The 22,754-nt window shown below is 51.1% G+C and overlaps 1 protein-coding gene across 4 annotated transcripts in view; it reads right to left on the bottom strand.

Moving 5' to 3' along the window:
• The window catches only part of Rasgrf1 (Ras protein specific guanine nucleotide releasing factor 1), an 88,876-nt gene that overhangs the window by 37,466 nt on the left and 28,656 nt on the right, over window positions 1-22,754 (bottom strand). For 2 of the 4 annotated variants that reach the window (XM_042697735.1, XM_042697734.1), the window contains 10 exons: window positions 16,662-16,754; window positions 13,974-14,227; window positions 9,557-9,636; window positions 8,424-8,617; window positions 8,041-8,150; window positions 6,432-6,550; window positions 4,563-4,723; window positions 4,075-4,138; window positions 2,891-3,027; window positions 1,272-1,354 (listed from right to left, as the gene is read on the bottom strand). In XM_042697735.1, coding sequence (XP_042553669.1) covers window positions 1,272-1,354; window positions 2,891-3,027; window positions 4,075-4,138; window positions 4,563-4,723; window positions 6,432-6,550; window positions 8,041-8,150; window positions 8,424-8,617; window positions 9,557-9,636; window positions 13,974-14,227; window positions 16,662-16,754 — 1,295 coding nt within the window. Of the gene's footprint in view, window positions 1-1,271; window positions 1,355-2,890; window positions 3,028-4,074; window positions 4,139-4,562; window positions 4,724-6,431; window positions 6,551-8,040; window positions 8,151-8,423; window positions 8,618-9,556; window positions 9,637-13,973; window positions 14,228-16,661; window positions 16,755-17,011; window positions 17,018-22,754 lie in introns of all 4 variants that reach the window. The other 2 variants (XM_042697738.1, XM_042697737.1) reach the window with 2 other exon arrangements.

Below are 22,754 nucleotides of genomic sequence, written 5' to 3'. Positions count from 1 at the left end.
TATGGTTTTTGTTTGAATGCTGAACCAGGATCTGGAAGACAAGAAGGCAGGATGATCTCACCCTGGCAGAGTAAGAATCCTGGCTCAGGAAGGTTTGTTGGTGGGTGGGCATGCGCAGAGCTGGGTTGGGAGGAGGGCCATGACTCCAAGCCTACCTCTTCCTGCTGGGGTCAAACCTGCAGCTTTTTTTTTTTTTTTGGTTGGTCATGGGGCTTGAACTCTGGGCCTGGGCGCTGTCCCTCAGCTCTTCAGCTCAAGGCAAGCGCTCTACCACTTGATCTACAATACCACTTTTGGTTTTCTGGTGGTTTATTGGAGATAAGAGTCTCATGGACTTTCCTGCCTGGGCTGGCTTTGAACTGCGACCCTCGGATCTCAGCCTCCTGCGTAGCTAGGATTACAGGTGTGAGCCAGCAGCACGGGCCTACAGTATTTTTCTGCCAATACCAGGGCTTCTTGCATGCTAGGCAAGCACTCTACCACCAAGCCACATTCCCAGCCAATTTTTTTTTTAAATTTCAATAGATATTATTTTATATGATCAGAAACACATAGGCATTGTGCCTTTGTTTCTCCCCTAAGAATGTTCTCCTTTGGTTTCACTGTGTGTTAATGCCTAGAATACTATATAATTTATCATGTCCTATTGTGTTTAGATCTAGCTTCTGCAAATGAGAGAATACATGCACCTTTTGTGTCTCTGAACTTGACTTACCAAACTTAACGTGATTTGTTCTAGGTCCATCCATTTCCCTGCAAACAGTACTCTTTCTAATGGCTGTGTAAAATTTCATTGTGTTTAGGTACCACTTTTTTTTTTTTTTAACTGGTCCTGGGGCTTGAACTCAGGGCCTGGGCGCTGTCCCTGAATTCTTTTGTGCAAGGCTAGCACTCTACCACTTTGAGCCATAGCACCATTTCTGGTTTTCTGGTGGTTAATTGGAGATGAGAGTCTCATGGACTTTGATGCCTGGGGTGGCTTCAAACAGCAATCCTCAGATCTCAGCCTCCTCAGTAGCTAGGATTACAGGTGTGAGCCACCAACTCAGGCTCCTATTACTGTCAGAAAAGAATCCACAGGTACGAAACAAACTGTAACGAAGATAATTAATTAATCCAAACACACATGAACTCAAAACAAGCATGTTAGAAAGTAAACATCTCAACCCGCCCAAGTGAGACCCAGTGTCCTCTGAGCCCCAGGCACTCGTCATCTGCCGGTAACACTTAGGCGCCACACGCAGCGAGCTCAGGACAGGAGAAGGACTTACTTGATCATCTGTGGGACGGTGACCTTGGAGTTTTCTTCAAATGCATTCATCATGAGCCCATTACATCGGATGTTGTCCACACACTGGAAAGGAGAGGGGCCAGGGTCACAGCTCTGGGTCCGTTCTGGGACCCAGGCCCACGTTCTGGGACCCAGGCCCACGTTCTGGGACTCAGGCTCTGATGAATGACAGGATCCTTAGGCTTCAATGGTGTCATCCGGTGGACCAGGGTAAAGTCAACTCGGGGTGCCCCTGGGGCTCTGGCCAGGTGCCCAGTCCCCCCTGAGTGGCCAACCTGATCTTCCTGACTCTCAGCTTCCCACTTGGGAGAGTGAGCCAGAACAGTGGGGTACCCGTGGCTTGCGCCTGTAATCCTAGCTACTCAGGAGGCTGAGATCTGAGGATTATAGTTTGAAGCCAGCTTGGGCAGAAAAATCTGAGATGTGTATCTCCAACTACCCATCAAAGAGCTAGAAGTGGAGGTGTGCCTCTAGTGGTAGAGCACTAGCTTCAAGCGAAAAATCTCAGTGCAAGCCCTAGTAGACAGACAGACAGACACAGACACAGACACAGACACAGACACACACACCCAGAGCCTGATCCCTCCTTGCTTTTCCAGGCCTTGGGATGAGGCAGGCAGGCTGGAAGGCAAGCAGGAGGGCAGGTGGGCGGGCAGGGAAGCCTGTTAAGTGGGGTGCAAAGCTGAGGAAGGAGCTGGCAAGCAAGGGGGTTTTGGGGCAGTGGACCAGTGCTCTAAGTTCCATGGGGACAGACCTCCCCCAGCCCTGAGCAGTAGGGAGGAGGAGCCGTTCCATCCCCAGCCCCGTTCCTCCCAAGTCTTCTTCTGCCATCAGCTCTATGACCCTTTCCCAGGCAGCATCTTGCTCCTCACACTTCCAGTACCCACAAGCCCTTGCGGTCTCCTGACCAGGGATGACCCCTTCCCAGACACACCCTGCTCCTTGTACTTCTGGTGCCCAGAAGCCCTTGCAGTCTGCTGACCTCTTGGCCATTCCAGGGAAGCCTGCCCTTCCAGGAGCCGCTCTCCAATGTGGGTAGCGGGCACCCCTCCACCCCCTGCTCCCAAGATGTCAGACACCATTCTTGACCCTGGAGAGCTGCGCCATGCCATTCTCTCTCCTAGCTTTCTGTCTCATCTAACAGCCATGGCAGGTAGTGCTCAAGACTTTTCTGTGTGTATTCCAATATCCTGGGGCTTGTACTGAGATATTTTGGTCATGGAGATTGAACCTGGGTGCTGTCCCTGGGTGCTTTTGCTCAAGGCCAGCACTCTACCACTTTGAGCCACAGCACCATTTCTGGTTTTCTGGCGTTTCATTGGGGATAGACTCTCACTGTGCACTTTCCTGTCTAGTCGGGTTTGGAACTGTGATCCTCAGCCTCCCGAGTAGCTAGGATCATAGGTGTGAGCCTCCAGTGCTTGGTTTCTCAGACTGTACGCTGAAGCTGACCCACAGGACTTTGCAGTTAGATGGTTGAGCTAGGCCTGGGTTGGTATTGTGGGCCTGGAAGTCTCTTCTAGCAGAGTGGCATACCTAGTCATCTTTCTGTCATCTCCCTCACCCTCAGGTACTTGAAGAAATAGTGACACTGCTCACCTGGCTGATGTCACTTGTCCATGCTGCCTTCTCTTGTCTGGAAGAAGCCACCAGGATGACGGTGAAGGGCGGGGATTCCTTTGGCTCCACCCCGATCTTAAAATCCAAGTGCTCAATGTCCTGGCCGGATCCTTTGGCTTCCAGTGGCAAAGCACGAAGTTAGCGGAGTGAGTGTGGGAGCTTAGGGGATTGGAAGACTTTATTTTCCTTTGTGCTGGTCCTGGGGCCTGAACTCAGGGTCAGGGGGCTCTCCCTAAGTGTTTTGACTCAAGGCTAGTGCTCTACCACTTGAGCAGCAAATCTGGACCTTCTGTTGGTTCACTGGGGATAAGTCTCATGGACTTTCCTGCCCAGGCTGGCTTTAAGCCACAATCTTCAGATCTCAGCCTCCCGAGTAGCTGGGATGACAGCTGTGAGCCACCACCCAGTGGAACTGAGATTTTGATGTAGGACTTAGCTGACATCCTCTAGCACAGGGCACACTCTAGGCCTGCACCCAAGGTGGTGCCCAGACTGGCAAGGAACTTCCGTGTCTTAAACTTTTATGGGCTGGGCTGGAACACGCCAATGCAAAAGTAAATCATAGGGATTTTTACTACTCCTTGAATTGAAAATCAAAGACAGGGTCTCTAGTGTGCTAGCTCTAAACCCTCATAAGCTGTTTATTGGAGAAAACACGGCCTGAGTTTTAAAGGTTCTTTTAACAAGTCTGCATTCAACAAGGGTGCACTTGAGTGGTGTGAACTGTCGACTCCAGCTCTTGGCTGTTTCTCAACTCACTGCTGTGTGACCCACAAACGGAGAGACTCAGAGCTGGAGCCGATGGCTCTCTCCTGTAATCCTAGCTACTTAGGAAGCTGAGATCTGAGGATCAAGGTTCAAAGCCAGCTCCCAGAGGAAAAGTCCTTGAGACTCTTATCTCCAATGAACCACCAAAAAGCTGAAGTGGAGCTGTGACTCAAGTGGTAGGATGCCAGCCTTGAGTAAAAGAGCTAAGAGACAGTTTCCAGGCCCTGAGTTCAAGCCCCAGTACCAACATACACACACACACACACACACACACACACACGTGCACACACTTGAGCGCACACACACAGGCGCAGCCAATGCTGAGCTGACTTCCGAGGGAGTGTGTCTGAGTGTGTGTGTGTGTGGGTGTGGGTGTGCAGGTGTTCCACACTGACCTTCCTCGTCTGTGCCCTCTGCGTCTTCCAGCAAGGTGCAGTCAATGAGGGATATGACTCCATTCTGAAAAAGAGCAGCCCATCACTGGATGGGGGTTGGGAGGTCTTTCCCAGGCACATATGTGTCCGTGTGTGTACACTTGCACGCGTGGTGTGAACGTGCCAGTCTCGAGGCTGGAACTCAGGGCCTGAGTGCTATCCCTAATGGTTTTTTTTTTCTTTCTCAAGGCTAGTGCTCTCCCATTTGAGCCACAGCTCCACTTCTGGCTCTTTGCTGGTGAATTGGAGATAAAAGAGTCTCAGGCTTTTCTGCCCTGAAGGAGGATCCTCCGATCTCTAGCCTCAGCTTGGATGACAGGCATGAGCCGCCAGTGTCCAGCTCATAGTCTGTGCGGTTAAAGCAGGGTGTGTGTGTGTGTGTGCCGACACCCCTGCCCATCGCCCCCCCAGGGTGGAGCCTGTGTGACCCTTCCCTCCCCTCCCCCTACCTTGGTCAGGTGGAGCTTCCCTCCGGAGCCTCTGGTGCAGATGATGAGATGTTTGGAGAAGAGGAAGCACTGCCGCTCGCCCTCCTTCTTGAGTGACAGGGACCCCAGGCGCCCCCTGGTGATCTTGCCCTTTTCCGACATGGGCACCTGGATGAGGGACCCTGCGGGAGAGGAGACCCCGAGGCTCACTCCCAGGATGATGCTGGGGCTCTGGCCTGGCCTGAAGATGGAGGTGAAGGGAGCAGCAGAGCGCTAGACCAGCCCAGCTCCTGCCATCCTCCTCAGGGCAGAAGGTGGAGCTGGGCCTTTCCTCCCAGCCAGGGGTCAAGCCCTTGAAAGCAAATGGACCCTGAGGACCTGCCCTTCCCCCCCCCCCCTGTTGTGTGAGAATGAAAGAATGAAGGCTAGGCTGGGGTCTGGGGTGGCAGAGGCTGGACAGCACGGAGGGACCAGCAAGATACATGTAGTCACAGGAGCTAGCATCTGTCAGTCACAGACCTGGCTGCATGCAGAGCCCATCCTCGGCCTGCCTCCGTAGCAGACATCACCACTAAATAACACAGCTGGCTGTGGAGCTAGACTTGGCCGGTGTCCTCAGGAAGGGGCACGGGGAAGCCACACTGAGGAAAGCGGGTAGCTAGCATGGAGCCCATCTACTGTCTCACTCTGGACAATCCTTGCATGGAAAGCATCTTGTCCTGTAATTCTAGCTACTCCAGAGGCCGAGGAGGCACGTGAGACTCTGATCTCTAATCTGCAAAAAACCCTACATGGAGCTGTGGCTCAAATGGTAGAGTATCAGCCTTGGAGGAATGAGAGTGCCCAGACCCTGAGTTCAAGCATCAGTGCATGTATGCATAGACACACGCACACACACACACACACACACACACACACAAGAATCTGGTGTATGGGCTGGGAAGGTGGCTCAGTGGTAGAGCGCTTGCCTTGCATGCCTGAGGCCCTGGGTTCGATTCCTCAGCACCACATAAGCAAAAAGAAAAAAGCCGGAAGTGGTGCTGTGGCTCAAGTGGTAGAGTGCTAGCCTTGAGCTGAAGAGCTGAGGGACAGCGCCCAGGCCCAGAGTTCAGGCCCCACGACCGGACCCTCCCTCCCCCCCCAAAAAAGAATCTGGTGCAGTTTACAGCAGTCAGAAGATGGGCAAGGTTGGCTCTTGGCTGGAGTATCTCCAGGGATCTGAAGAAGGCTGGGGGTCATCTATGAATGCTGGGCACCAGCTTCTAGGACCCAGACCCTGCACAGGCCTTGGTCAGTTTTCACTTTGGGTAGTGGGGGAGTGCATTTTGAGAAAGAGGTCACATCTGAGACAGGCGGGGGGAGGGGTGGAGTCCCACTTCAACTCTCAGATCCCCGACCCCAAGGTGAGCTAGGCCTGGAGGTGAGGAGAACCAAGAGACTCTGACCTTCCCAAGCCCCAGAGAAGGGTGAGTAATGGGCAGAGGAAGGAGTCAGACATGCTCCTCAGCCTGTGCCCTCATCTCTCAGGGCCTACTTCTTTCCCCAAGGCGCCGTGGCTGTGTTTACAAGAGGTCCATGGAAGCTATGAGGTTTGGGCCATGAAGCATGATGTTTCCCTCTGAAAAGAACAGTGAAAATCAACCTGACCCAAACCTCTGTGTAAAGACACATCCTGACAGTATGACAGCCATGGTGCCCACCTATAGCCCGGGCAAAGGCTGCAGTCACAGGAAGCTGCGGGGCCCGCCGTCAGCCCCGGGGAAATCCTGCGGGCACAACAGCCATTGTGCTGCCTGCAGCCTGGGCAAATGCTGCAGCAGGTCTGGCACATGCCGGCCAAGCTGCTCCGGGCGGGGCAGGCTGTGTGGGGCGCGGGCACGCTCCACGCACCTTGTCTCACGAAGGTCTGACTGGTGTCCAGGAGGATCTCACAGCCCTCGATGATCATGCGCTCGATAGCCAGGTTCTTCCGGATGTTCTCTGTCTCACTGACCTCATCGTGCATGATCCTGCAGGACAGGAAGCAGAGCGGTGGGCCCCACCCAGAATTCTCAGGTGGGTGCGCACCTGCTAAGTGCTTACTCTGTGCTAGCCAATTCCCATGTGCCACCTGACTTTTTCTTCCTTAAGCCCAGAAAAAAGGGAACAGAAGGTGGCTGCCGAGAAGCAGGCCTATCAGATTTCCAATTCTGAACCCCGAGGAACAGACAGCAGGTCCAGCTCTAGCTTCTGGAGGAAGGTGGGAGTCTTTATTTGCCTCTCCCTCATTCTTCGACTGACCTTATTCCTGCCCATAGAATAAGGTTCATTTTCCTGCCTCAGGGCCTTTGCACTCTCCTCCCCATCTCAATCTTTATATGGATTATCTGTCCAGTGTGGTGAGTGCCTTGGCGATGGCTCAGGGGAAGACTGCTCTCAGCCAACTTGTGGGAAGGGATCCAAATAATGCAATTTGACTCAATTTGTCCCTGTAATACCTCATCTTTCCAGGAGATGGTGGCATTAAACTGCACGTCAAAAATAGCATGGTTTGGGGCACAGGGTTTTGGCTGCCCAATTTGTCTTTGGAGGGTTTCCAGGGTCCTAGGAAAGCAGTGAGCAACTTGGGGGTGAGGGGAGGAGGAGGAGTTCGTACAAATGCCAAGTCTACTCCAAGAACTGCACAAAGTTTTTGCTTACTGATGGCTGCAATGGGGCCATGAGTGCTACCAAGAGCCTGGTGAACTTAAAAAGTACTCCCTGACATTTTCTGGTTTAAATGAGAGGGGGCGTGGCTTGAGCAGGATCTGTGATGAATTTGACCAGAGTGGCAGTGAAACAAAATGACACAGGCTCCTCTGATCCTTAGTTTCCCCCTCAGTGGGACACTGGGTGCTGGGATAAGAGTGGTGGCCCTTTGGTTCATGGCTGTGACCAGTTATCTGGTTCTGCCAGAAGAGGGGCATCTGAATTGGGTTTCTTCTTTCTTTCCTTTTTTTGTGCTGGTCCTGGGGCTTGAACTCAGAGCCTGGGCACTGTCTCTCAGCTTTTTGCTCAAGGCAGCTTTTTGCTCTAACACTGCTCTCTTCCCACAGCTCCTCTTCCCACTTTTTGGCAATTAATTAGAGGTAAGAGTCTCATCAACTTTCCTGCCCAGGCTGGTTTTGAACCTTGATCCTCAGATCTCAGCCTCCTGAGTAGCTGGGATTACAGGCGTGAGCTGCCATGTCCAGCATCCAGCAGTAGTGGTGAGACTTTAAATGCCATCTCCAAGCTGGGCATGACAGGACTTCCCTGACCCTCAACTCCAGACACCAGTTCTCAGAGAACCAGGATCTGGGCAGAGCGCACGTCAGTCCCTGGCAGTGCCCTGTCTCAGGAGAGGGGCTGAGTGTCATGGGTGCCTGGGACAGAGCCCCACCCTTGGGACATGGCGGGACTCTGCCCTCCCTCACCCCTGTATCTCTGGGGTACCTACAGCCCTCTGGCCCTGCGAAGGTGCACTGCGGACAGGGCTCACCTGGACAGCTCCTCCAATTTCGACTTGGCATAGTCAAGGCTGTTTCGTTCCACGTGTTCGTGGGGCGTGTGGGCCAGAAGTTCGTGGAGAGTGAGAATGTACCTGGGGATCTGTGGGCGGCAGGGGACAGGGAGGGACAGACAGGGACAGAGGGATGGGAGCAGAGGAGAGACAGAGAAGCCCATGAAGGCATGAAGTCAGGCCCCAGAGGAGGGCAGGCTATGGTTTGGCCTGGAGCATTGGGATCTGGAGGGAAAAGGGATCCCTGATGGAGTCTCCAGGAATTCCTTCAAGTACCCCAGAGGCCACGCTCAGGAACACAAACCACGCCCACCAGAGTCCCAGAAGCTCAAGCCACGCCCCCAGGCCCACCCAGCGGTCACCTGGAACATGGGGTAGGTGAGGAAGGTCTCCAGTGTCCTCTCCTCGCAGTCGGGCTTGGCCTCGTACTGCTTCAGCAGCTTGTCAAAGTCGCGGTTCTGCTTGCAGTGCGCCAGGATCTGCAAGCTGTACTGGTGGTTACGCACGAACTCCTGATAGATGTTCAGCATGGGCAGCAGGATGTCGAACAGATCCGCTGCGAGGAGGGGTGAGATGAAGTGAGATGGCCCCAGGCCTCAGCCCAGCAGCTGCCCGGGTCTGAGCTCCGCCCCTGGCCCTGGTGAGGAACCATCGGCCCTCCCTCCCTTCCCTTTCCTTGTTTGTCTCAAATACTGGGGCTTGAACTCAGGGCCTGTCCCTTTTACACTCAAGGCTGGTGCTCTGCCACTTGAGCCACACCTCCACTTCCAGTTTTTTTTTTTTCTGGTTCATTGGCGATAAGAGTCTTTCGGATATTCCTAAGGCTCGTTTCGAACCATGATCCTCAGCTCTCAGCTTCCTGAGTAGCTAAGATGACAGGCATGAGCCACCGGTGCCTGGCTGGGGATACTTATTTCTGGAAGGACTCTAAAAGCCTGTAACAGAAGCTGGCTGCGTGGAGGATGCTCAACATTCTGGAAGACCAGAGCGTCATGCAGCCGTCAAGAGTTCTTTAGTCATGAGAAAACATTTCAGCTGTAATTTTAAGGACCAAAAAAAAAAAAAATCAAAACAACGCACGGCAAGATTCAAACTGTATCATTTGGAATGTTTGCAATTACAGAAATGGGATAAAACCCGCTCAAGATCTGTGCACTGCAGAATCTGGATGGGAACCAGTGGAGTGTTTGCAATTTGGAGGCAGATGATGGGTGTGATATTTTTAACCGTTTCCTACTTTTTGGGGGGAGAGGGAGTGTTTTTAATGTCCTCCAGTGAGTCTGTGTGCTTTCTTTTTTAAAGGGAAATATAGATCAGAAATGAAAAATATTTTGCTTCAACCTAGAAATAGGGCTTTTGACAGTTTGTCGTTTTTCTCCTGTGGGTTCCCCACACCCCTCCCCCCCCCCCCCCGGCCTCTGTGATTTATTGGGTCCCACTTTGCAATGTTTAAGGGAAGACTGTTCTGGGGCTTCTGCCAGGGCTGGCTACTCACCCAGGACCAGCGTGGGCCAGCTGGAGATTCGGGCCTTCAGGCCTTGGTAAAAGATCTGATGCAAAAACATGATTGTCTCGCTGAAAGAGAGAGCATGAGGTGAACAAACTCACCCCGAGCCAAGTCCTGCCCCTCTGAGGGCCCTTCCTGACCTTGGGAGGGCTGGGGCTGGGCAGCACCTGTCCAGAAACTGCCAAACCTCAGGCTTCCAGCTTTAAGAAGTCTCATGGGAGCCTAGCACCAAGCTCTGGCTGTCTGGTTCAGAACGCACTGCTTTGAAGGTGACCGGGGGTCCTGAGATGTGTGGTGGGACCGCACTGCAGTAGACAACAGAGCAAGAGCCACTGCTTATGTGAAAAGACAGGGCTCTTGAGGACCCACGGAGAATGGGCTTCCAGTCCGCCTTATGCCACCTTCCAAGCTGGGTGACTTTGAGCAAGGCGCTTGGAATCTCTGAACTCTGAGTCCTTCTGGATAAGAAGCAGATGAAATGAGAAACTCCTGCAGATGGATTGCTTGGACTCGGTGGGGGGCCCCCAGGGTCCCCACAAAGGCCCCCTTTGGGGAATCTCAGCCAGAGGAGTCAAAACGACACTGAAGCTGGAGGCCAGTGGCTCAAGCCTATAATACTAGCTACTCAGGAGGCTGAGATTTGAGGATTGTGGTTCAAAGCCAGCCAGGGCAGGAAAGTCCATAAGACTCTTATCTCCAATGAACCACCAGAAAACTGAAAGTGGTCCAGTGGCTCTAGTTGTAGAGCTGAAGAGCTGAGGGACAGTGGTCAGGCCCAGAGTTCAAGTCCCATGACCAACAAAAAACAAAAACAACCCAAAGCACTGAGCGCCCTGTCCCCACATGGATCAGGAGCTTCTGTGATTTGTGTTAGGTTATTTTGGAAGCCTGGCCTAGACACTGGCATCTTGGGCCCTAGGCGGCTGGGAAACAGCCTGGGGTCCAGTGCCTGCGCCTGCTCATCTCTGCAGCCCCTCCTGCCATTGGAGGGTCTCCGCAACATGTCCGGGGCCTCTGGCAGCACACCCCATTTATTGAGAGAAAAGAGCCTGAGGCTCAGGGGTGGACCCTGGATGGAAAGGGAAAGGGAGAGGGAGGGGGAGGGGGAAGGGAGGGGGAGGCGGGAGACTGGAAGGGGGAAATGGAGGGGGAAGAGGTATTTCAGCTCTGAAAGCAAGTGCTCAAGATGCTCGTGGAAGAGAAGGAAGCTTTTTCAACTCAACAAATTAGAAACCTCCGAAGAGAGTACTGTAAGATACACAGGCACTCTTAGAGAAGCACTGAAGGTTTGGCTCCAGACTAGAAGGCTAGAAACTCAGTTCACATGGATTCTTTCCATTTCTCAGTGCATATAAAAGTAATGTTTCTACCACACTGTAGGCTACTGACTGTGCAGTAGGATTGAGTTGTGTGTGTACATGTGTGCGCACACGCATGTGCACTGATCCTGGGCTTGAACTCAGGGCCTGGGTGCTGTCCCTGAGCTTTTTGCTCACAGCTAGCCCTCTACCACTTGACTCACAGCTCCATTTCTGGTTTTTTGGTGGTTACTTGGAGATAACACTCTCATGGACTTTCCTACCCAGGCTGGCTTTGAACCACGATCCTCAGATCTCAGCTTCCCGAGTAGCTAGATTATAAGTATAAGCCAATGACCTGGCTCAGTATTCTTTTTAATTGTACATACCCTAATTAAAACCACTTTGTGGCTAAAAGATGCCAAGGATCACCTGAGCCTTCAGGTGATCTTTTCTTTTTATGGTAGTACCTTGCATTTAGGATTGCAACCTATTTATCTTCTAGTCCTTTGGGGGGGGGGAGGGAGACTGCCAACCTCTGGTCTCTGTAGACCATACCCCAAGAATTGTGCTCTGTCCCTGCTCACAGGGAGTTTATAGTGGGGGGGGGGTGTGTTTGCACCAAAAATGTACTACTGAAGTGTGATGAAGGCTAGCTACAAAAGAGACAGCTTAGGGTCCTCAAACTTCACAGCCAGGGGGCATGGACCAACAGAAGGAAGGGGCCTGGAAGATGGGGGCAACGAGGGGTGGGTGGGAGTAGCTTTCAGGGACAGGAAGTGAGAAGCTTGCAGAGATAGAAAAGGAGGGACTTCCAGAGAGAGAAAGAAGTATCCAGAGTTAGGAAGTGGGAGGCATTTGGAGGGGCAGGAAGGAGGAACTTCTGAGGTAGGAAGGGGAAGGACCTTCTAGTGACAGGAAAGGGTAGACTTCTGAGAAGAAGTGGGTGGAACTTCCATAAATTGGAAAATGGGAGGAATTCCAGACAGGAAGCAGGCGGGGCTTCTACAGAAGGGGAAGTGGGAGGGGCTTCCAGTGACACACTTGTAGGGTTTATGACAGGGAAGTAGGTGGCGCTTCTAGAGCCGGATGAGGAGTGGGAGGGACTTCCAGAGACTAGAAAGGGAGGGGTTTCCAGGCAGGAGGTGGCCAGCCCAATCCAGCCCCTTCCCTCCAAGCCTGGAGGTGGGCGCAGGTGGCCCAGGTGCGTGGAGTGCTGTGCCCCCCTCACCCCCCTAAGAGCATGGGGCTCCCATTTTAAGCCCCATACTGTCACGTGCACATACCATGCACACCCGTGCACACGCCCTGACCCCAAACCTGGCCTCCAGGTCACTGAGTGTGACAAGGTAGGAGCCACTTCCCGTGGCTTGCTAAGGATTTGGGTGTGAGTTGTTGCCCAAACTCACGCTGAAGCTGGGTCCCCTTAATAGGTCGGTATTGAAGAGGTGGCTGGGGTTCTAAGAAGGGGATCACAGAAATCACGGGGAAAGCCAGGTGCTCGTGGCTCTTTCCTGTCATTGTCACTCCACAGGAGGCTGAGATCTGGGGAATCGCAGTTTGAAGCCAGCCTGGTTAGGAAAGTCCTGAGACTCTTATCCCCAGTGAAACACACACACACACACACACACACACACACACACACACACACATAGAACTGTGGCTCAAGCGGTAGAGTGCTAGCCTTGAAGACAAAAATCTCAGGAACAGTGCCTGAGTTCAAGCGCCAAGACTGTCAATTAAAAGAAAAAAAAAAAACAACTTGGGGGAAGGGATTAAAGCTGGTACCACAGTGACCTTCCCTCCCTCCCCTCCACCCATCTCTCCCTTTCTTCTTTCCTGTCAGGTTCTCAGCCTCCAGTGTTTTTTCATAGTAACACAAAAGGGACTAAGACAATTTCTAACTTTTAAAGATCAATACAAGTTGCTCCTGACTGGAGCTCTCTTGCCATCTTGTGTAGGTGTTAGTCCAATAGCATCTTCTCTCATGGCTTAACATGTTCCTTTCTTAGGCAACACTAGGCCCATTTAGTAAAGGCAGTAAATAATCAGCCTCCACCTGCCCCCCTTTACCTTGAGACGGCACTCATTTGGGGGATAGCTATCACCACATAAAGCAGCAAAGAGTGACCTTCAAGTCTAGGCAGCTGGAAGACCCCTTATCTGCCACTTGGGCAGCAGCCAAAAATCCTAGCCCTCCATGATGAAGCCCTGGTCCACACGTCCACACCCAGGTCTCCGCCTCCTTGCCCCTGTATGTTATATAGGTCACTGGACACAATAGCCAGCACTAAGCTTTTGTGAGAAGGGGTCTTGCCAGTCCCTTTGCTGGCAATAAACCTGTCCTTTGTTCTTTGTGCCTGGTTATCTGCGTGGTGTTCTGGCAAAGTCTAATAAACTCTAACAATGGGGTTAATTCCTCCTCAGAGGGTCCTGTGCCATGTCACAGGTCATATTAGCATCTGTGGCCTCTGCCCATGAGATACTGGTGGTAAACCCTGCACTCCCCAACCCTCCAGGTCAGGACAATCCAAAAATATTGCCACGCATCCCTGAAGGACAAATCTCCCTCTGTGGAAAGCTATTGGTTTAACCACACACCACATTAGGCCTACACCTAGATCCCTGCTCCAGGCCCCTGCATTCTTGGTGGCCAGGGTCTTTCTGGCTCAGTGAGTAGCTTTGGAACCCTTCCTCTGATCTCCTGTTGTCCCCCCCCCCCCCCCAGGTCCAGTAGGAGTGAGGAGGCCTTGGGCCCCGGCCTTGCCCCACAGTCCCCGTAGTCCCCCCTTTCCTGCTCCCGGCCGCTTTGCCCCCTGCACCTTGGACTTTCCTGTGTCTTGCGGCCTTGCCTCTGGCTCTACCCCGTGCCCTGCCCCTGGCTTTGCCCTGAACCCGCGGCCTTCCCCGCCCTGCAGCCTGGCCCCGCAGCCTTGCACCCCACAGTCTTGCCTGTGGCCCTGAGCCCCACGGCCTTCCCTGCCTTGCAGCCTGGCCCCGCAGCCTTGCCCTGCGGCCTTCCCCGCCCTGCAGCCTGGCCCTGCGGCCTTGCCCCGCGGCCTTCTCCTTGCCCCATGCCCCGCCCCGCGGCCCTCGGCCACTGCTACCTGTTGAGGAAGATGCTGCTGACGTCGTCGTGTGTGATGGGCGGCTTCTTGGAGCTGGCGGCCATGCGCAGCGGGCGCAGGAAGTTGTTGACCAGGATGTGCAGCTGCTGCACGTACTCGGCCTCGGCCTCCAGCATGCTGAACACCACCTGGTTGCGCTTGCGCATGCTGTCGGCGTGGGGCGACCGGATGTAGTCCTGAATGATGGTCTTCCACTTGCGGCGGCACAGCCAGCCGCGCAGGAAGCTCTGCACCTGCAGGGCCAGGTGGGCGGGCTGGGTGAGGGGGACGGCCCGGCCGCGGGAAGGGGTCCCGGCTTCATCCTCACCTCCCAGACACGGGCCACCCCCGGCCCCGCGGCCTGTTTGGGCGGCCTGGACTCAGTTTTCCCAGCTGTAAAATGGACCCCCTTCCCCCGACCGGATGCCTGGACTCCACAGGAATCACGGATTTGGACCAGGATCTCTGGAAATGGAAGCTCTTTTTTCCTTTTTTTTTTCTTTTTGTGGCCCTGGGGCTTGAACTTGGGGCCTGGACACTGTCCCTGAGCTGCTTTGGCTCAAGTGGCTGCAGCGCCACTGGCTTTTTCTGTGTATGCGGTACTGAGGAATCGAACCCAGAGCTTCATGCATGCTAGGCAAGCACTCTGCCACTGCGCCACATTCCCAGCCCTGTTCCTGAGCTTTTGCACTCAAGGCTGGCGCTCCACTACCCAAGCCACAGCGCCACCTCTGGTTTTCTGGGGGTTCGTTTCAGATCTCAGCCTCCTGGGTTGCCAGCATGACAGGGGTGAGCAACAGCGCTTGCTGAGGCCTTCATCTTTCCTTGGGGCTGGGGGCGATCTCCTGACTGCACACAGGGCGCTTAGTGGCCCTGGAGCTGGGCTTAGTCAGAGGCCTGGTGCTGTCAGGAATTTAGGAAAGGCCCTTGATAATCTCTGTCTGTCTCTGTCTCTCTCTCTCACACACACTCACCATTTAAGCTGCACAGGCTTCTAACCAAGCCCGCCTCACTGCCTGCCTTTGCCTCTGCATAGCTGGAGGCCAGGGTCCTTGAAGGGAGGGGAGATGGACAAAGGGGTGGGGCCCCTGTACTTAAAGGGCCAGCAGCAGTGGGCAGCAGGCCCCCGGTGGCTGTCTCTGAAGACAGGAAGGACTTCAGGGCAGAGCTGGAGACATCTGAGGCTCCAGAAGGAGATGTCAGAGCCAAGGGAGGTGGATTCCAAGGACTTTAAACAAGAAACCCTATCAGAAAGGCATGGTGCAGCACGGGGTGAGGGGACCAAGCTGCTCAGGCTGGCTTCGAACCGTGATCCTCAGATCCTCAGAGGGCCACCAACTGTCCCTGCTGGGGCTGAGAGGCAGAGTGCAGAGTGAGGCAGCCAATGCCTGACTGTGGACTGAGCAGGTCCTGTAGACGCACGTGGCTGGCTTGGTGAGACCGTCACAGAGCTCAGTCTCCTGACTTGAGCTGACATCCAACAACATGTACAGCCCCTGGGCTGTAAAGCTGCTTTTCCCAGGAGGCCGGGGTAAGGGTTTGGGAGTTGGTATCTGGGGGCCGAACACACTTTGCAAAGACTTGGCTGTGCCAAGTGGAGATGGTAACTTGGCTCTCTGTGCCTCAACCTGCGTCTGTGAGATGCAGAGGGGGATGGATCTCAAGAGGCTTTTAGTGTAGAGCCACTTCCTCCACATCGGATCTCAGAATAGAATCTGGCACGTTGAAAGTGGCTAATGCGTATGAGCAATGTCTAGTTTGGGGAAAGCAGAAAGACAGACTTGGGTGTGAAATGTTTAATTCTTAAGGCACTAGCAACAAATATAAAAGGGGGGGGGGGGGGAAGCGGTTTAATCCTCCTCAGGAGGCTGAGACTCCAGAGGACAGAGGTACAAAGCCACACCCAGGCAGAAAGTACACCAAACCTTTATCTCCAATGAGCCACCAAAAAACCAGAAGGGAGTGTGGCTCAAGGGATAGAGTACCCTAGTGAAAAAAGCCAAGTGGAAGCATGAGGCTCTGAGTTTAAGCCCTAGTACTGGCACAAATTATCTGAAGAAAACCCTGTGCTCTGTGGTCTGAGAACCACCTTTGCCCTTGAGGTTGACCTTGGCCTGTGGGGCACATTTGTGGCTTGAGATCACAATGGCCTGGGGTCTTTTCCCCATTCAGACAGGCAGGAAGTCTTCTCTTACTTGCTGGCCTGGGCCAGGCCTCCAGTCTGGCTAGCTGCCCACAACCCAGGCTCCTCCCCCTGGGCCCCAGTGTCACAGGATAGCCCACGGTGCTGCCACCGCCTTGGCTCCTGGGTGGGTCCCCCTGGCTACTCGAACAGGGTCCCAGGTGCAAGCAGAAGGTAAGACTCTCTGCAGAGCGCTGTGCTGGGCTGGACGTGTGTGTACGACAGTGGAGAGGAGCCATGGGGGCCTTGGTTTTGCAGAGACCCCAAGACATTGAAGCAAGTCCTTGTGCCTCCTACTCTTGCCTTTAAGTGGAACCTCGATTTTCTGATCTGTGAAATAGGCCCAGCCTGCTCTTTCGCCCACAGGGGACCTACTTGACAAGTGTCACCAGGGGCTGGTGTGACAGGGCAGAGGAGAGGGGGTAAGGGCACCTCCAGGGACATGCAGTGTCCCCCCACCCCTCAGCTGGATCTTTCTAGAAGCCAATAGGAGAACCTGGACCAACCTTCTTGATCTTCTTGATGTCAGTGTCTTCGTCACTGGGGGCAGCAGTCTGGGTGGACTGGATGCGTTCATTGTCCTTGAGCAGCGACGCAATCTGCAATGAAAGCATGCGGCTCAGGAGCCGGCCAAGGGTGGGATGTGTCCTGAGATCAAGCATGCCATGGCCTGGGGCTCCAGTGCTGGCTCTGAAGCCAGGCAGACCCCAGGCATCTGCGACACAAGAGCGACAAGCTGGAGACCGGGTTCCTCTCCTTTCCCAACTCCTGTTGTCGTTGGTTGTGTGTGTGTGTGTCCTGGGCCTTGAACTCAGGGCCTGGGCACTGTTCCTGAGCTTTGTACCCAAGGCTCTACTGTGATCTTCAAATATCAGCCTCTTGCTTAGCTAGGATTACAGGTGTGAGCCCCCAGTGCCTAGCTTCACTGGCTCTTTTGATTAATATGTTATTAATAAATACATAAGATCTTGCTTCCTAACCAAGACTGGCATTGATTTTTTTTTTTTTTTTGTATAAGCATGGGACTTGAATTCAGGGCTTGGATGATGTCCTTAGCTATTTTTACCCAAGTCTGGTGCTCTACCACTTGAGCCACAGCTCCATTTCTGGCTTTTTGCTGGTTTGTTGGAGACAGGAAAGTATTTTAGATTTATCTGTGCAGGTTGGCTTTAAACTGCAATCCTCTGTGGTTCAAAGCCAGCCCGGCAGGAAAAGTCCATGACACTCTTATCTCCAATGAACCACCAAAGAGACAGAAGTGGAGCTGTGATTCAAGAAGTAAAGTACCAGCCGAGAGCAAAGAAGCTCAGGAACAGAACCCAGCCCTTGGCTGACACAAAGTAAAACCACACACACACACACACACACACCCCAACTGTGATTCTCAGATCTCAGCTTCTGGAGTATTTTAGGATTACAGATGTGAACCACAAGCATTTGGAACTTTTCGGAATATTTAATCCTAGAGCATCCCACTAAAACAGACTCAGCCACCTTCCCTCCTTTGTAGTTTACCAGGGAGACAGCGGCACCAAGCAGCGATCTTAATAAAAATATCTTTAAAAATTCACTTATTGATCCAGGTGCCTATGGCTCATGCCTATAAGCCCAGCTACTCAGGAAGCTGAGAGCTGAGGTTCATGGTTTGAAGCCAGCTAGGGTAGGAAAGTCCATGAGACTTTTATCTCCAATAAACTACTCAGAAAAAGCCAGAAGTGGCACCATGGCTCAAGTGGTAGAGTGCTAGCCTTGAGCAAACGCTCAGGGAATCACTTATTTACAAAGGTTTTATACAGCTTTATAGCAGGTTCCAAGAACCTGTAGGGCCAGGAATGAAGCAGCCCTAGCCTGTGTTCCCAGGGATCTCAGCGCAAAGCAGGAAGAGGAATCATCAGGTGATTCCAGCATTGAATGGGAAGATCCGAGATTCTGTAGGGCCCTGGGCACAGGCCACTGGCTAAAGCCTTGCAGAATACTGTCTAGGTACAGTGCCAGCTTTGAGTGAAAAAGCCATGCGTGAGGACGAGGCCCTGAGTTCAAACACATACACACGCTTGGAAGAATGACAGCCACAAAACACTCAACCAGGGGAAAACCCTCAGCAGTCACCGAGTGCCACTCATCTAAAGATAGAAGCCAGGGAGCCGGGAGTGTGCAGCCCACGTGGCCTCCAGGTCTCCTCCAGAGAACTCGCATGAGGCAGGATGAATGGTGCTCATGACTGAGCTCACGGAGGCCCTGGGAGAGCAACACGGAGTCCGCCCTCCACTCCTCGGTTGCTAAAATTACCCCCCCCCCCCCCCCCCCCGCAACCTGAGTGTGCTGCGCCTGGAGAGCTGGCTGAGAATATCTAATGCAGAGATACGGAGAGACCGGGCTTTTCTCCCTCCTCTCCTCCCCCGCCTTCTTCTAACCCTTCTAGAATGTTTGATCCACTGAAATGGACCCTTGATTCTTTCAGCTCTAGATCTGTGGTTTAAAGGGCAAAGGAAACACGCACCTGTGTGCACGCACGCACACACACACACACACACACACACAGGTCAGAGGTTCACACAGGGCTGTCAGTTACTGTGGTCTAATGCTATCAGCCCAACCCAGCTTTTTTTCTTTTTCTTTTTTGCTAGTTTTAGGATTTGCACAGTGTATTCTTTTTTCTCTCTGGGATGGTGGTGATGGTGTGTGTGTGTGTGTGTGTGTATACACATAAATGCATATGCATATGTGTCTTTAAAACAGATGATTCTCAGGCTGGGAAGGTGGCTCAGTGGTAGAGTGCTTACCTTGCATGCATGAGGCCCTGGGTTCGATTCCTCAGCACCACATAAACAGAAAAAGCTGAAAGTGGCACTGTGGCTCAAGTGGTAGAGTGCTAGCCTTGAGCTGAAGAGCTGAGGGACAGCGCCCAGGCCCAGAGTTCAGGCCTCACAACCAATGAAAAAAAACCAAACCAACAACATATGATTCTCAAGCCAACCACTAGTGACTCAGGCCCGCAATCCCAGCTACTCAGAAGGCTAGGATCTGAAGATCCTGGTTTGAAGCCAGCCTGGGAGATGAGATCTGAGGGACTCTTATTGCTAATGAACCATCCAAAAACAAAGCCGAGTGAGGAGGTGTAGCTGAAGTGGTATTGTACCAGCTTTGAGTAAAAACGCCAAGCAGGAGCGTGGGCCAGGGTTCAAGCGCCAGCACCAGCACATGAAGACATAAAGTGGATACTCCCTCTGCCTTTTCTATCTGGGCTGGCTTCAAACCATGATTTGAGCTCTCAGCCTCCTGAGTGGCTGGGATGACCGGCACCTGGCTTCTTATACCTATTTTTTTTTTCCTAGAACTTTTTTTTTAAATGCACATTGTTACAGGAAAATTTTCCAATATGTCACAATAATACAGTGGCAATAACAATGAAAGCAATAACCATATTTCTTTTTGTAAGATGCTTATTGAAACTTTTGTATTTGTTCTATTATTTATTTTAATCTTCACTACTGCTGTGATTTAAGTTTTTCATTAACCCCACTTTATTAGTGAGCAAATGAAGGCTTTTTAGACTTTGTTTTTTAAATTTACACAACTAAGTCTAGGTTTCTGGATACAAAGTCTGTGGTACTAATTTTTTTAATCCATACCCTTAGTTAATAAATATGTCCTGAAACATTCTGTGGAAATGTCATTAAAGAAAACATCATAGTACTTGCAGCTACTCTTTACAGAGCTTCATTTCAGACAACATACTAATGCAACTAATTGTTAAAATTCAACATTTCAATAGTACCTATTTCTTGCAAGTTTTCCTTTTAATGAAGTGCTCTTCTCAGTTTACATTTGTGTTAGTATTTCTGAGCTAATCCATTAAAATTTCTGTCTCAAATTTTATACCCCTACCAATCTACGAAGCTAGTGATGCATGGTTGTGAAAAGAATACTTTCTACAACACAAAGATAACAATAAAATGCAAATTCAATAAATACAAGCAGTGAAACATCAAAACTTGAAGGTATTCTTGCTGTGATTAATTGTCCCCAGATACTAAATAAGTATCTGCCAAAACACAAAGACCACAAGCCACTAATTGACTAGCTCCAAGTTTGAGGTGTAGGTGTACTTTGAAGAATGAGTAGTTGCTGGGTGCCAGTGGCTCACGCCTGTAATCCTAGCTACTCAGGAGGCTGAGATCTGAGGATTGAGGTTCAAAGCCAGCCCAGGCAGGAAAGTCCGTGAAACTCTTATCTCCAATAAACCACCAGAAAATTGAAAGTGGCGCTGTGCTCAAGTGGTAGAGCGCTAGCCTTGAGCTGAAGAGCTGAGGGACAGCACTCAGGCCCAGAGTTCAAGCCCCACGACCGACCGGAAAAAAAAAAAAAAAAGAATGTACAGTAAGACAGTAAAAGGATTTCTGTAAGGATCATGATAGTTATTTTCAATATCATAATACATTTCAAATTTGATATGTTTTTGCTCTCTCAAACCACTAAAGTTTCCTATAGTCTACTTAAGGGACTTTGAGGAAACACAGTTCCTTGACTTTGTATTCTGAGAAAATTTTAGATTTATAGAATAATTACAAAAGTATTTCAAAGGGCAATTTGTCATTTATCAGTATCTCCTAAGGCTGAAAACCCACAGAACTTTTAGTATAATTACCAAGGGATGTAATGTTTTAAGCTAAATTGCTGTAGTTTATTGGCTTTATTAATACTCACCAGCATTTTTCACTAATACTCTATTCCCATCACAAAATCTAATCTAGCCTGCTTAGTTATCCTATCTAAGTACCTAATCTGCAACAATTCCTCTGTCTTTCCTTGTCTTTCATTAATTATGGCCTTGAGGTTTTCAAATATTAACTATTCAAGTAAGAGGCTGGAACAAAGCCTTCCAAGAAATTGGTTCTCATAAAACAGGCTGGGGTAGTAATACTAATATCAGATAAAACATATTTCAAATTACACTTAGAGAAAACAAAGAAGGGCATTTCATATTAATAAAGTGAAGTCTCCATTAGATTTCTGTCTGATGTGGTTCCCTGGTCTTGATTATATTCTTTGGGCTATATTCCTCCATTTAGTATTTTTTGTAGTGCTGGCTTCTTGTTCATGAATTCCTTTTTCTTTCTTTCTTTTTTTTTTTTTTGGTCAGTCATGGAGCTTGAACTCTGGGCCTGGACGCTGTCCCTTAGCTCTTCAGCTCAAGGCGAGTGCTCTACCACTTGAGCCACAGCGCCACTTCCCGTTTTCTGGTGGTTCATTGGAGATAAGAGTTTCACAGACTTTCCTGCCCAGGCTGGCTTTGAACCATGATCTTCAGATCTCAGCCTCCTGAGTAGCTGGGATTACAGGTGTGAGCCACTGGCGCCCGGCTTAAATTTTCTTTAATATTAAATGATTTAGTTTCTCTATTGAATGTGAATGGTAATTTTGCTGGATAGACCACTTTGGGGATGACAGTTAATGGTTTTCAGGGATTGGATGGTATTTTTCCAGACTCTCCTTGTATGGAGAGGTCAGCAGTGATTCTAATTTCCTTTCCATTATAGTATAGCTCCTTCTTTGGTTTTACAGCATTTAAAATCAGCTCTCTGAAATTCAGGTCTCGTGTCTTTACTACAATGTGTCTAGAAGTGTTTCTTCTAGGATCCTGTCTTCTAGGTGTTCTGGATGCTTCAGTTATGTCTCTTTTGAGACTGGGGGAGTTTTCTGTAATAATTTTATCGAATGAATGTTGCATCCCTCTATTCTGGTATTCCTCTCCTTCACCAATCCCAATTATACAGAGATTAGATTTCCTGGCATTGTCTGCCAGGTGTTGGACTTCCCTTTGGCAATTTCTAAGTGTTTTTCCCATATCTATGACTTTCATCTCCAGCTTCTCTGTTTTATCTTTAACTCCTGATAGTCTGTATTTATAGTTTCTATATGGATTCTCAGCGTGTTAATTTCATCTTTTAAGGAGGTATGTGCTATGACTATTCTTGATTGCATCTCTTTTTTTGGTCTTGGATTGCCTTTTTTTGGTCAGTTGTGGGGCTTGAACTCTAGGCCTGGGCACTGTCCCTGAGCTCTTCAGCTCAAGGCGAGCACTCTACCACTTGAGCCACAGCGCCACTTCTGGTTTTCTGGTGGTTTATTGGAAATAAGAGTCTCATGGACTTTCCTGCCTGGGGTGGCTTTGAACCATGATCCTCAGATCTCAGCCTCCTGAGTAGCTAGGAATACAGGCCTGAGCCACCGGAGCCCAACTGATATTTCTTCTTTATACTCTTGACATTGCTCTTTTTAATTACTTTGGCCAATTCTGCCATCATTTCTTTATTTAATCTTTTGTTCTCCATTTCTTTGCTGTCACTGGGGAGTTCTTTCCGGGGTTGCAGCTGGAGCATGTGTGTGTGTTTCATGGTGTGTGTTTCCTGATTAGGGTACACTTGCTTGTCAGTTCCCAGCGCGTTAGGGGCACTGCTCCAGCTGCTAGAGCTTATGCACCATTCCCAGCTCCACTTAGCCAGGGACTGCCGGGGGAGGCTGCTTAATCCCCGCCAGGGGCACACTGGTGAGGCTGCTGAAGCCTTCCCACAGTTACAGGTGGGCTGGCTTCACAA

This window comes from Dipodomys spectabilis, unplaced genomic scaffold, assembly GCF_019054845.1.
Source record: "Dipodomys spectabilis isolate Male_0828 unplaced genomic scaffold, ASM1905484v1 ptg000228l, whole genome shotgun sequence".
NCBI lineage: Eukaryota > Metazoa > Chordata > Mammalia > Rodentia > Heteromyidae > Dipodomys > Dipodomys spectabilis.
Note: the sequence above shows the minus strand (reverse complement) of the source record. Positions and strands in the feature narration are given on the sequence as shown.